This window comes from Octodon degus, unplaced genomic scaffold (genome assembly GCF_000260255.1).
Source record: "Octodon degus isolate 3935 unplaced genomic scaffold, OctDeg1.0 scaffold00028, whole genome shotgun sequence".
Taxonomy (NCBI): Eukaryota; Metazoa; Chordata; class Mammalia; order Rodentia; family Octodontidae; genus Octodon; species Octodon degus.
Window position 1 is genome coordinate 14,409,918 of NW_004524604.1, and position 13,026 is coordinate 14,422,943.

Genomic DNA, 13,026 nt, shown 5'->3' on the forward strand with positions numbered 1-13,026 from the left:
AAAAAAAAAAAAAAAAAAAAAAAAAGAAAAGACAAAAAGAGGATTCAATATATGGAAACTGGTAATTTTACTGATACATTTGTTTAAATATAATTAGACTTCGAGATATGATAAAAATTGGCAATTGCCAATTTCCTTTAGAAAGGAACATAAAAAAAACTTAAGAAAAAACTAGAATGGTAGTCATAAGTACACTGCGAAAGCTGATATATATGATTAAATAAGTAAACAAGTGAAGTTATTATTTCATCAGTGTTTGAAGTAACTGCTCTGGAATATTGGTCCAAGATAAATAATCACTGGCTAGCAATAGAAGAATAATCCAATCCCACAAACCTCTGCTGTTCCCTAGAGTGCCTTCCAACTTTGGTTGTGCTCTGTGTGGCTGAGTTTAGTTTTCATCTTCTCCACAGAGTGGAGTTTCTTCCTCGTTACGTACATGTTTTCAGGACACAATAGTAGGGTCCTTGCCAATGTTGGAAAAAGGCGAATTGCATCAAAAACAGACCTTGCAAGAGAAATATGGTGAATGCTTTAAAAATATTCTTAAAGATTTTTTTAATTGTTCTTTTGAAGAAATAAATTCTAAAAGCAAAAAACCATCCACTAGTTTGAATCTTAAAGAATTAAAATTACTAAAATACTGTGTTTGAATAAAAAACTGAATATGACAGAATATGGTCTGCGTCAACCCGTGTTCGTTTCTTTTGGCTTGTCAGTGCATGTTATTTTTTACTGAAAAAATGGGACATGGAGCAAGATTTTCATTTTGTGTTCAGTATGCATGTACTCAGCCCAAAATATGATTTAGGTTTGAACTTGACACTGTCGAAAAATAAAATAATTATAAACAGATCTAATTCTCATTTATAGTCTAAATCTGCAGACAAAAATTAATCTAATGTGGAAGAAGAATGAATGTCTTTTCAGAAAAACAAATACAAAACCCCTGAATATTGATGTTATTTCTTTAGCATCATTTACTTTTACAAAAAAAGTGAAAGGTTATTTTACTGGGCCACTTCAATAATTGTTTGTGAAAATATTAAATTTTTCTAATTTATTGGTATAATTAAGTATAATTTAATTATGTATTATGCTGAGGATAACTATATCTCATTTATATTCTATAAAATAAACATTCCGTAAATCTCAAAATTCAGGTCACCAATAGATACCCAGCATACATGCCCTTTATATTGCCTTATGTAGTTTATACAAAAGACAGTAAAAATTTTCGGAAAGCAAAGCCTTTCAAATGTTATACTTTTAATTTGAACTAAGAATGGCAGATTTATTTCGTGGGCTCATCCTCTCTGGCAGTGATGACAGTTGTAAGTGTGCAGACACAAAGAACCTAGTCATTAATGCTGGACAGCGTTTCCTTATACTAGTGTGAAGGAAAGCTAAAACACATAATTGTTTCTTGTTTGTATACTGTTTCTTTATTTTCTGAAGGAAAAATTGAAATCCTTAGCTGTCACTTACATATATTGCACTGCCTTTATTTCATATAGATTAGTGTATAATGTGTTTAGGAATTAATGCTTGACAGCATTTCATTATATTAGTATGAATGAAAGCTAAAACACATAATTGTTTCTTTTTTATATTGACTGGGTTTTGAGTGGGCATAATAGTCGACATGTCAGAGTGAGGAAGCAGCAGCCAGCACACAAAAGAAGGGTCTGATGATCTTGTTTATGTGATTGATTGTTCCTGAGTTTTGTCATGCTTAATTGTTCAACTGTCTTGTGAATGAATGCATATATTGCCAATGTGTTTATTCCTTAAAGTTTCGCTTCATATTTAGCATGTTCTAAGTGGGTATTAATGTGCAAACTATGGTAAAAGCTTGCTGAGGTCAGGCAACTGATAGATACAAAAATCCTACCCTGGGATTGCTTCATACATGTTGTATCTGGAACATTGAACCGTTAGCATCATAAATGCTGAGGTTATAAAACATCCTCATTGGTTCAGTGGACACTTATTCATTAAATACATGGTAGGCTTTGAAAGTTCTAGAAGTACTATGGATTTCTGTTTTGAAACTAGAGGAAAATTGTTATTTAATTCATATTAACATCTTAAAAAATAGTCTGATCCATAAACCTGTGGTGACTCAGCTTCATAGACAGTAGTGGAGCCAGCAGCTAGCGGTCTTTGACATTGTTCTTTCTGAGTGAGGTGTTGTAGCAGGGCTGGACCAGCCTCTGAAAATGGCCCAGAGAAATGTTCTTCCAGCTTGGCAGTATCTTCATTGACTCTACCCCTACCCAGTCTTAATGAGGATCTTATATTCAGCAAATTAAATGACACCATTTGAAGGAAAATTCACTAAGTCTTTTTTGGCTTTTAAAATAGTGCTCATTTTATACTAGATAATTCCTAGTATAAAATAGTACCCACTTTACACCAATTTTCCTGTGTCTAGAATTCCTAAAATTTATGTAGTCATTTTCTATTGTAACTTTATCTTCTATTTTGCAAGTTCTTTTGAATAGATATATTCAGCTAGGGACGTGTGTGTGTGTGTGTGCGCGCGCGCGCGCACAAATTGGGAAAATGTGTCCTATAAGGGGAAAGGGTGACATTAAAAGGAAATTTGTAGGTGTATTTCCAAAATGGTGGCAGCGATGGATGTGGATACCCTAAGCGGCACCAACAGCATTGAGGGCAAGAAACGTTTTGAAGTGAAAAAGTGGAATGCTGTAGCGTTGTGTGCCTGGGACATTGTGGTTGATAATTGTGCCATCTGCAGAGACCACATTATGGAACTCTGTATAAAGTGCCAAGCCAGCCAGACATCCGGAACATTGAATGCACCGTGGCCTGGGGAGTCTGTAATCATGCCTTTTACCTTCACTGCATCTCTTGCTGGCTGAAAACACGGCAGGTATGTCCGTTGGACAACAGAGTGGGAATTCAAAAAGTAGGGACACTAGACGAATTCTGCCAGCGTAACTGTCACTCACTAAGGGACCTGCCTCGTGTTATCATAGGTTAGATAGGCCTCTGTTCTGCCTCTCGTCTTTCCAGTTTGTTCTTCCCTGGCCGTGGTTGTACCCATGTCAAGTAAAGTTCCATTGGGTTCTAGAATAAAAAGAAGGAAATTTGTAGATGACCCATCAAATAATTGAGTTTGACTTCCAAATATTTTTTAATAAAAGTATTAATATTATGTTGATGCGTTTAGATTTTATCTATAGGCCAGAGGTCAGTAAACTGTGCTCCAGGTTATTGGCTGTTTTTGCAGGAAGTTTTATTGGGACACAGCTATGCTTGTGTGTTTATGTATTGTCTGTGGGGAGTTAGTTCTGCATAGTGGGTGCAGAGTTATTTGACAGCGCACATACGACCTCTGAGTTTAAATGATTTTCTGTAGAAGATGAGGGAGAAATATCTGTTGACTCCAGCTCTAGGCCATAGTCCAAAACCACTGATTTAGTCTGGCATCTGGCACTTTTCAGGAGAATTTGTCAGATAGTCCTGTTTAGAAATGAGGAGGACTTGGGTAATGGGGAAGCCTACAGGACTTTAACCTACAACTAGTGCCTCCTAGTAACTGTATTGCAGAGGATTAGAATGCTCAACAGATTGAGTAGATGGATACATTAGCATTTGGTAAAAGATTGGGTGAGAAGGGTCAAAGATTGGATAGAAGGAATCCAGCCTGAATGAAAGATTTTCATTCCGGGTGATTGTGTGGTTGATGGTACCACAGAAACGGAACACAGAAGGACAAACACTTGTAAAAGTCTGAATGACCTGTTGGAGACAGAACTCTGACATATCGAGGTGGAATTTTATGATTTTTGCAGGACTAGGAGTATTTACAATAGGAAAATATGGAAAGTTTTATTTTATTCTTCACTTTTAAATAGACTGAAGTTCCCATGAGAATTATTTCTATGACCTGTGTGCATTCTTTTGTCTTTGAAAAAGTTTTGACTTTGAGTTTTTGTGGCCCAAATAATTTTAAGTAGAAAAGCTTTCTTGCCTTTTGAGACATTTTAAGTAGATTCAAAGACTTTTCAGAAATACTGAATCACAGAAATAACAGTGACACTGGAATGAATTGGGGAAAGTTTCAGCAACTTCACATTTCTATTCAGAGTTGAATTCTTATTTGCATTATATGAAAGTAGTTTTCCCTTCTCTTTTACTTTCATACATTGCACTGTGGTTTGAGAGTAATGCATGCTTATAAAATACTAAATGATAAAAATAAGTTGCCACAGCTCTTCTTTTGTGAGCCACTAATTTTCTATAACCATCACTATGTTTTTAAAGATGGAAAACAGTGCTTTCCAAAGTTGCATTTATAATTTTTTTTTATGGCTGGTGATTGAACCCAAGTGTGAGAGGCCTTAGGAAAATGAATATTTTGCTTCTCACAGAACAAGCAGGTACTCTGTCATTGAGCATACCGTCTGCCAAAGCTTGTTTTTGTAACCTGTGGCATTATTTGGCAAAGTTTTTAAGTCAGTTTGTCCTAAGCTTCTAGTTATTTGATTGTCTGACATAAGTGGTATATTTTTTCCCATTTCAAAAAAATTTGGCTTCTTAGTAATTGGCACTTCTCAGGCAGTGTCTGTCTCAGAATTTGTCTCACGTTTCATGATTCAATCAATGACCTATAGAAACTAGACTCCTTTCCAATCTCAAAACAAATCAACATTTGGGGGAATACTTCTATTAAAGAAAATCAGTTATACTTAAAAAGAAACTTGTGTTTTATAAAGTCAGATCAATTCAGTTGATTTTTAAAATAGCCATGGAAAAGCTGACTTGAGGTTCTATCAGCACACTTTGATTGAAATTTAAAATTTTATTTTATAAATGTATCTTTAGAAAAAGTAAAATTATTTTAATTTACAGTTTGGTGAAAACTTAAAAATGAGTTATAGTTTGCCTCTCCTTTCACACTGGCCCCTTTCTTTTAGTTCATAAGAATCTTATTGTTTTCTTAATTTTATGGAATGTTTATGGAGTATAACCATTGTAAATTTTTCACAATGATTTGGTGCAGTAACTACTTTTCTCTGCTTGACAAATAAAGACCTAAAGCACAAATACTTTCAATAACCTGTCTATCAATTACTCTGATGGTACTCTGATAGCTGGGATTAGAAACTTATATGGTAAAGTTCAAACACATGGCTGTGAGTAACTTTATGGATATGCTATTAATAGTTTTATCAGCTTCTTGTCTGTTGATCTTGGAAATTAAAAAAAAATAAAAACAGTATGAATATCTATTTGTCATATCTAAGGTATGAATCTACCTATTTGTACATAGTGTGAGTACCGATTTACCTATGTGAATTTATAGATATTTTAATTTTACGGTGTTATTTTTTGACTAAAGTAAAAACAAATGATAAAATTTAATTCTTCTCTAAAGCAATTTTGAAATGAACTCATCTCCCTGATAACCACCAAATACTATTCTTATATAGTTTAAAAATTAGTGAAGCAAAATTGTAAATTTCATTTGTGCATTGTCAACATTTTAATCTTTGTTATTTTCTTTAACCAGAAGGATGGGAGTATATAAGGGTGTGTGTCCAATAATTTTCACTTGTACTCTGATTCACAGTGAAGAAAAAGAAAAAGAAGAAACAGAATAAGCATCATTGTGGCTAAAGGATAGGAGCTGGAGATTATGTATGTTAGTTTGGCCCATTTTCTTCTGGACAGAATGAGTCACACTTAGCTTGACACTAGTTTCTAAGCATAATGGCTGTGTGTCCATGTCACACTTGGAGGATTTCATTACTAAAATACAAGCGTGACACATTTGGGGGACTTAACATCTCTGTTGCAAGTCTTAATAATGAGTATAATCTTACATTGTTTTTCTTTTTATATTTAAATGGAAGGAAATTTATTTGAGTTTCACTTTGAGAAAGATAAAAATAGTGTTTTATTTTGATAAAAATTCGTATATGGAAAGTCATAAATTAATAAATCTGACCTGAATGGTAACTGTTATCTAGAATATTAGCCAGTTTCTTGAGTTTAAATCTAGCTGAAGAAGGCATATGAAAAAGGCTTTTTATTCCTCTGATCAGATCTGACAGCAGATATAACAGCCTTCAGAATAATAGCTATTAGGAAGTTCTTGTGGTAAATCCAGAGTATTGGTTTTTTCTTGTTTGCCACCTGGAACAATTCATTACCATCTTTGGAAACATTTGGGCTTGTGTTATACTGATGAAAAGCTACAGAATAATTTAAGGTTGCAATAAATAGAGAACTTACAGCAGAGAGGTTCCTATTTTAAATAGGAACTTTTTATGTATAGTATTGGTTAAGTCACTATAATTCTGTGAACTAACTTCAAGAAATACAAGATGATAAAAATCTATAAAATTCTGACATTAAATTCATGGTATCAAGTTTTATATTTGTCAAAGTTACTATCTTTAAAAAGATAACACTTGTCTGAACACATGTGTTTTCTGATTTTAGGCTGCTTAATGACTCGGATGTATATTAATGATATTTAGTATTTAAGTCTGTTTGTAAAAGATAATGAATTGTTAAAAAATAATAGAGGATTATTAGAAATTGAATTGAAATATTAGCCAATTTTAAAGGTGACTTTTATAAAAGATGACATGAGCTATTCATTTGTGTAACAAATAACTGTTTCTAACATTTCAACACTTTTAGAATTTTGGGGCCAGGGAGTTAGCTCAGTAGAATAGGCACTTGCCTGGCAAGCGCAAGGTACTGAGTTCAATCCCTGATACTGCAAAAAAAAAAAAAAAAAAAGAATTTTGACTTGTAGGCAGTTCATGCAAAAGTATTATGACATCACTGTAGAAGATAACATTGCAAAAACTATCTTATTTTGATTTTTACTCTACCTTTTATTTTACGTGGCTGATACAAAACATAAGTTTAGATAAACTAATGTCCCCTATAAATAGGTTGGTATTAATCTTATGTGGGATTTATTCATTTTGAAACGAGATTTCACTGTGCAGTTCAGAACTTACTTTCTAGCCCACACTGGCTTTGAACTTACAGCAATCCTCCTGACTCAACCTCTTGGAGGCTGGGATAATAGACATACTTGTACTTATGTGGAATTTTAAATTCTGGTTTTCACTAGGGACTTTTTCTTGATTTATGTGCCTAAATCCAACATGTTTATTTTAAAATTTGCTTTTCCTTCATTAAACAGTTTTGATGTTATATTTGCTGGAGGTCCAGAAGAAGCTCTAAAGAAGTTCCAAAAGGCAAACCACAAAGTAGTCTTTGCAGCAGATGGAATTCTATGGCCAGATAAAAGACTGGCGGACAAGTATCCCATTGTGCACATTGGGAAACGCTACCTGAATTCAGGAGGTGGGTAAAATATGGAAAAAAGGTTTAATGTAAGTCTTAATAAATTTTAAATACTAATGAAGCAATCTTTTAAAAAAGAAAATAGTAACTATAGATGTGAAATTTTAGCCATTATCAAGATATTACTATCAAAATATGTCTAAAATTCATAACATGGTTTAAACTTGAAAAAAATTTTACACATTTTACGTTATTTGATTGTCTTAAAAGACTAGTTAGTGTCAGTGATAAAATTTTCACATTGTAATGGAGGAAGCTAATTAACCAAATTTTAAGTGAATTCTAAAGACAGGTTTTTTTTTTAAGGAAAAATAGCATGTATCCAAGTATGTCATGCTGTATGTAGCTTTAGTAAAAAAATTTCTAACAAAAGAGAATAAGTTTAGTAAAAGTTCTGACTTGAATAAAAGTCCATTTCAGTTTCTTATTATGTGACTTAAAAATGGGCAAGGGTTCATTTGATCTCATTTGAAATATGTTTGAATAAATAAGTGATTTTTCTTGAAATCGGTAGTTACATTTTTTACATTGAGTGTACATATAATAAAAGCATTGCAGAATCTATGCCATTGTGAATTAAAAAAACAAACTATAGGGCGCCATTTAAGGACTTTGGTGGGTGCTGAGAAGCCTGTGTGACTCTGAAGTTCTGACCTTCCTTACCCCTGAAAGTGCAGGCATGGAGCTTCTGCTGTTGCTGGTTCAAGCTTCTAAGAATCCAGGAGGACTAGTGGACTGCGGGACACAGGAGAGCTGCAGTCTGTGGCCCAGTGCAAACAGGTGCAGAGCTTTCCTGGAGTCATTTAAGAACTTCAGCAGGTTCTGGGCAGCCTGCGAGACTCTGTCTGGGAGATTATTGAAAGCTTCAAAAATGCCAATACACAGGAGCAAAAGGAAGTCTCAGTCCTTTAGCCCACCCAGAACAAATCCAAGAGGCAACGCCATACAAAAACTTGGAAATCACAAACCGGAAATCTTTGAAATGATAGCAACTAAGTAAAGAAACAAGTCCATCAGACTATAGAAGAAATAAGAGCAGAAATAATCTCTCAGGTCCAAAAAAAAAAAAAAAAAAAAAGACAACAATCATGAAAGAATTGCACAGCTGAAGAAAACATAGATTAAAAGAAGAAAAAGAGGACAATAGAAAAATGATGGGAATACTGAATGAACAATAGAGGAATGCATTAGAATGCATGAAAGAGATTCAAACAGAGATCCAGGAAATTCAGAACTCCACTGAAAGCTGGCAAAACCACTTGAATGAAACTGAGGATTGATTTTTTTCACACCTCTAAGACAGTGTTGCTGCTAATGAATGTGAAATAAAAGATCTCTTAAAACTAACAAGGAACCAAGAAATAACAATTCAGCAGCTATAAGATGATGCACAGGAAAATAATATGAAAATAGTAGGTGTCAAGCAGTGGGAGACAGAACAAACAACATAAAAAGACTATTTGCAGAAGTAGTAGCAGAAAATTTTCCAAACATGCAAACATAAATTGACATATAGAAAAGCAAGACATACAGAATTCTAAACAGCCATAACCATCATATATCTATACTTGGACACATAATAACCAAGTTCTCAGAAATTAAGAAAAAGAATAGAATATTAAAATCTGCCAGAGAGAACAAAACAGATCACCTAAAACAGAAGACCCATCAGAATTACTGCAGATTTCTTGAAACAAATTATCATTTGTCAAATCAAGAAGAGCTTGGAGTGAAATACTTCAGACCCTGAAAGAAAATAGCTTAAAACCCAGATTGATGTATGCTGCAAAATTATATCACATTCAATGGTGAGATAAGATCCTTTCATGACAAAGAACAACTGAAGAAATTCCTGACCACCACACCAACCCTACAGAGACTACTGACAGATATTCTAGAAAGAGACACAAGTAATCACAGCTTCAAGAGCAACAGAAGAAACCACCAAAAAGAACAAGTAATTAAAAAGAGGAAAAAGTATGAAACCTGAAACCGTAGAATAGCATGATGAAGATAAGCCAATGTGTATTAGTTGTAACCATCAATGTAAACAGCCTCAAATCATGTCCAAAGAAACAGATTAACAGAGAGGATTAAGAAACAAAGTCCAACAATATCTCCCATATAAGAAACACATTAAACTCAAAAGGAAATTCATAGACTAAAAGTCAAAGGATGGAAAACAATCCTCCATGCCACAGGAAATCAGAAAAACACAGGTAGTATCCTGGTTGCTGACAGTATGAGCTTCAAACCAAAAATCATCCAAAGAGATAAGATTGGTCCCTTCGTTCTTGTTAAGGGAAAACTGCAAGAGGAAGACATACCTGTTATAAATATACGTGTACCCATTGTAGAAATGCCTTTCAAATTTTAACACATGGAAAATCAAATGAGCACTAATCTAGTAGTAATGAGGGATTTTTGACATGCAGCTGTCACATAGAGAGAGATCAGTTTGGCAAAAATTCAGCAAAGAACACAACTAAACCAAACATGAAGAAATTGATTTGAAACCTTTACAGAGTATTTCACTCAGCAGTTGCAGAATATACAGTCTTCTCAGCAGCACACGAGACATTCTCCAAAATAGACTATATACTAGCACACAGTACACTCTTAAGTAAATGTAAAGGAATTGAAATTATACTCTGCATACTCTGTGATCATAGTGCAATAAAACTGGAAATTATACACTAAAGGAACTACAAAAACACCATAGACACATGGTAATTAAATAGCAACCTCCTAAACGTTCAGTGGGTCATAGGACAAATTAAAGAAAACATTAAAAATATTTGCAATCAAATGAAAATGAAACTTACTGAAATCTATGGGATGCAATGAAAGCTGTCTTAAGAGGAAAGTATATAGCAGTAAATTCACACAGAAAAACAGAACAAGCCAAAACAAATTATCATATGCTACATCTCAAGCTCCTACAAAAAGAAGAGTAGGTCAAGCCCAAAGCTTGAAGAAGGCAAGAAATTGTAAAAGATTAGAGCAGGAAGTAATGCATTGGAGACAAAAATGTAATAAAAATACCACAACAAGTAACATCCCAGGTCCTGATGGATTCACACCTGAATTATACAAGAAATTTAGAGAAAATTTAATGTCAACTTTCTCAAACTCTTCAATGAAATTGAAAGAGAAGCAACTCTCCCAGACTCATTCCTTGAGGCAAGTATTACTCTGATTCTGAAAGCAGAGCAAGTAGAAAAGAGATCTACAGGCCAATCTCTGTAATGAATATAGATGCAAAAATCCTCAGTAAAATAGTAGCAAACAGGATGCAGCAAATCATCAAGAAGATAATGACCAAGTGGGATTACTTCCACGAATACAGGGATGGTTCGGCACATACAAATCTATACATATAATACACCACATTGATAGAACCAAGAACAAAAACTACATGGTCATCTCAGTAGATGCAGAAAAAGGGTTTTGACAAAGTCTAACCCACATTCATGATAAAAATCCTACAGATAATTGGAATAGATGCTCTATATCTCAAGCTGATAAAAGCCATTTACGAGAAACCAACAGCCACCATCATGCTAAATGGGTTAAAATTGAAGGCTTACACTTTAAAATCAGGAGCAAAAAACACAAGGATGTCTACTATCTCCACTCCTATTCAGTATAGTTCTACATACATTAGACAGAGCAATTAGTTGAGAGAGAAGTAAAAGGAATAAGGATTTGAGAAGAAGTAATAATTTATCATTATTTGCAGATGACATGATACTTACTATACATAGAGGACCCCAAGAACTCCACCAGTAATCTTGTAGATTTAATCACCAAATTAAGCAATGTAGCAGGATACAAAGCTAACACCCAAAAATCAGTAGCATTTTTGTACACACAAAATGAACATACTGAGAGAGAAATTAGGAAAACCACATCTTTCACAATAACATCCAAAAAATGAAATACTTGGAAATCAATCTCACAAAGGACATAAAAGATTTATACAGTGAAAATTATGGTACTCTGAGAATAGAGATTGAATAGGATTTGAGAAAGTGGAAAAATATTCCATGCTTTAGGATAGGAAGAACCAACATTATGAAAATGGCCATACTCCCAAAATTGATGTACAGATTCAGTGCAATCCCCATTAAAACACCATTAATAGGCATCAGAGAGCTGCAGAAAACTTTCCTTGAATTGATTTGAACCAGAAGAGACTAGAATATAAAAAAAAAAATCCTGGGAAACAAAGGAAAGGCAGGAGGTATGACAATCCCTGACCTGAAATTGTACTATAAAGCTACTGTGATAAAAACAGCATGGTACTGGCATAGAGCGAGATCTGAGGCTCAGTGGAACAGATTGAAAGATGCAGACAAAACTTCAGTCACACTCAGCCATCTTATCTTTGATCAAGGATTCAGCAGGCCTACTGGAAGAAAGATAAACTCTTAATAAATGGTGCCGGAAAACCTGGCTTTCCACATGCCAGAGGCTAGAACTAGACCCATCCCTATCACCATGCATAAAGTTACAGTCAACATGCATCAAATACTTAAATATTAAAATAGAAACACTAAATCTTTTAGAGGAAAATACAGGTAGAAATCTTAAAGATGTAGGGGTAATTAGAGAGTTAATGAACAAAAGCCAAACTGCCTGGTAAATACTTCAAAGAATAGCAGCTGGGATTTCATCTTTTTGAAAAGTTTCTGCACTTGAAAGCAAATCTCCAACAGAGTAAAAAGTAAAGCCAAACTAGGAAAAAAATTATGGCTGACTATTCCTCCGATAAAAGTCTTCCATCTAGAACATACAAAGAATGAAAAAAATCCGGCCCCCAAACTCAAAGACCCAATCCAAAACTGGGCATTTGAAATGAATATATACTCCTAAGAGGAAGAAATACAAATGGCAAGTAAATATGTTTAAAAAATGTTCAACATCATTGGTATTTCGAGAGATGAAAATTATAAGAACAGTGAGATTCTATATCACCCTAGAAAGAATGGCTAACATCAAGAAGTCAGCCCACAACAAATGCTGGAGAGGCTGTAGAAAAAAACGAACCCTTCTCCACTGTTGGCTGCAGTGCAGATTGGCACAACCACTGTGGAGATTTCTTAAAAATCTAGAATTGGAGGTCCTATACCTGATAGCTATTCCAGTACTGGGTATTTTTCCAGAAAAACTGAAAACCTCATACCACAACGATGTATGTGCACCCATGTTTATAGCAGTGCAGTTTTCATAGCTAAATCCTGCAAACAACCCAGATGCTCATCAACTGAGGAATGGATAAAAAAATTGTTGTATTTTTACACAATGAAATGTTATTCATCATAAAACTGGGTAAATTTGAATCTTTTCTCAGTAAATAGATGTAACTAGGGACCATACTTAAGTGAAATAAAAGAGACCCACATGTACGAACATTGCATTGTCTCCATAGTCGGAGAATCTGAAAGAGAAAAATGGAATCTGAAAGGTACAGTAGATACTGGTAAAATAGAATGAACTTACTCAAAAGAAAAGAGTTACTGAAATGAGAAGGACAGGAGAGAGAATGAGGAAAGTGATTTGTCTATGTAAATAGGCACGATGGTTTGGACAGCTGTACTGTACATTTCTGCTGGTCTGTGAAGAAAAGCCACTATTGCTTAATTTGTTTTGTTTCCT

The 13,026-nt window shown here is 34.2% G+C and overlaps 1 protein-coding gene and 1 pseudogene across 3 annotated transcripts in view; both read left to right on the plus strand.

The window, feature by feature from the left end:
* Plod2 (procollagen-lysine,2-oxoglutarate 5-dioxygenase 2) overlaps nt 1-13,026 on the plus strand; it is an 80,262-nt gene that overhangs the window by 32,041 nt on the left and 35,195 nt on the right. For all 3 annotated transcript variants that reach the window (XM_004629204.2, XM_023712990.1, XM_023712991.1), the window contains exon 4: nt 7,202-7,365. In XM_004629204.2, the coding sequence (XP_004629261.2) occupies nt 7,202-7,365 (164 nt within the window). The remainder of the gene's footprint in view (nt 1-7,201; nt 7,366-13,026) is intronic.
* On the plus strand, nt 2,622-2,948 carry LOC101569708 (annotated as a pseudogene).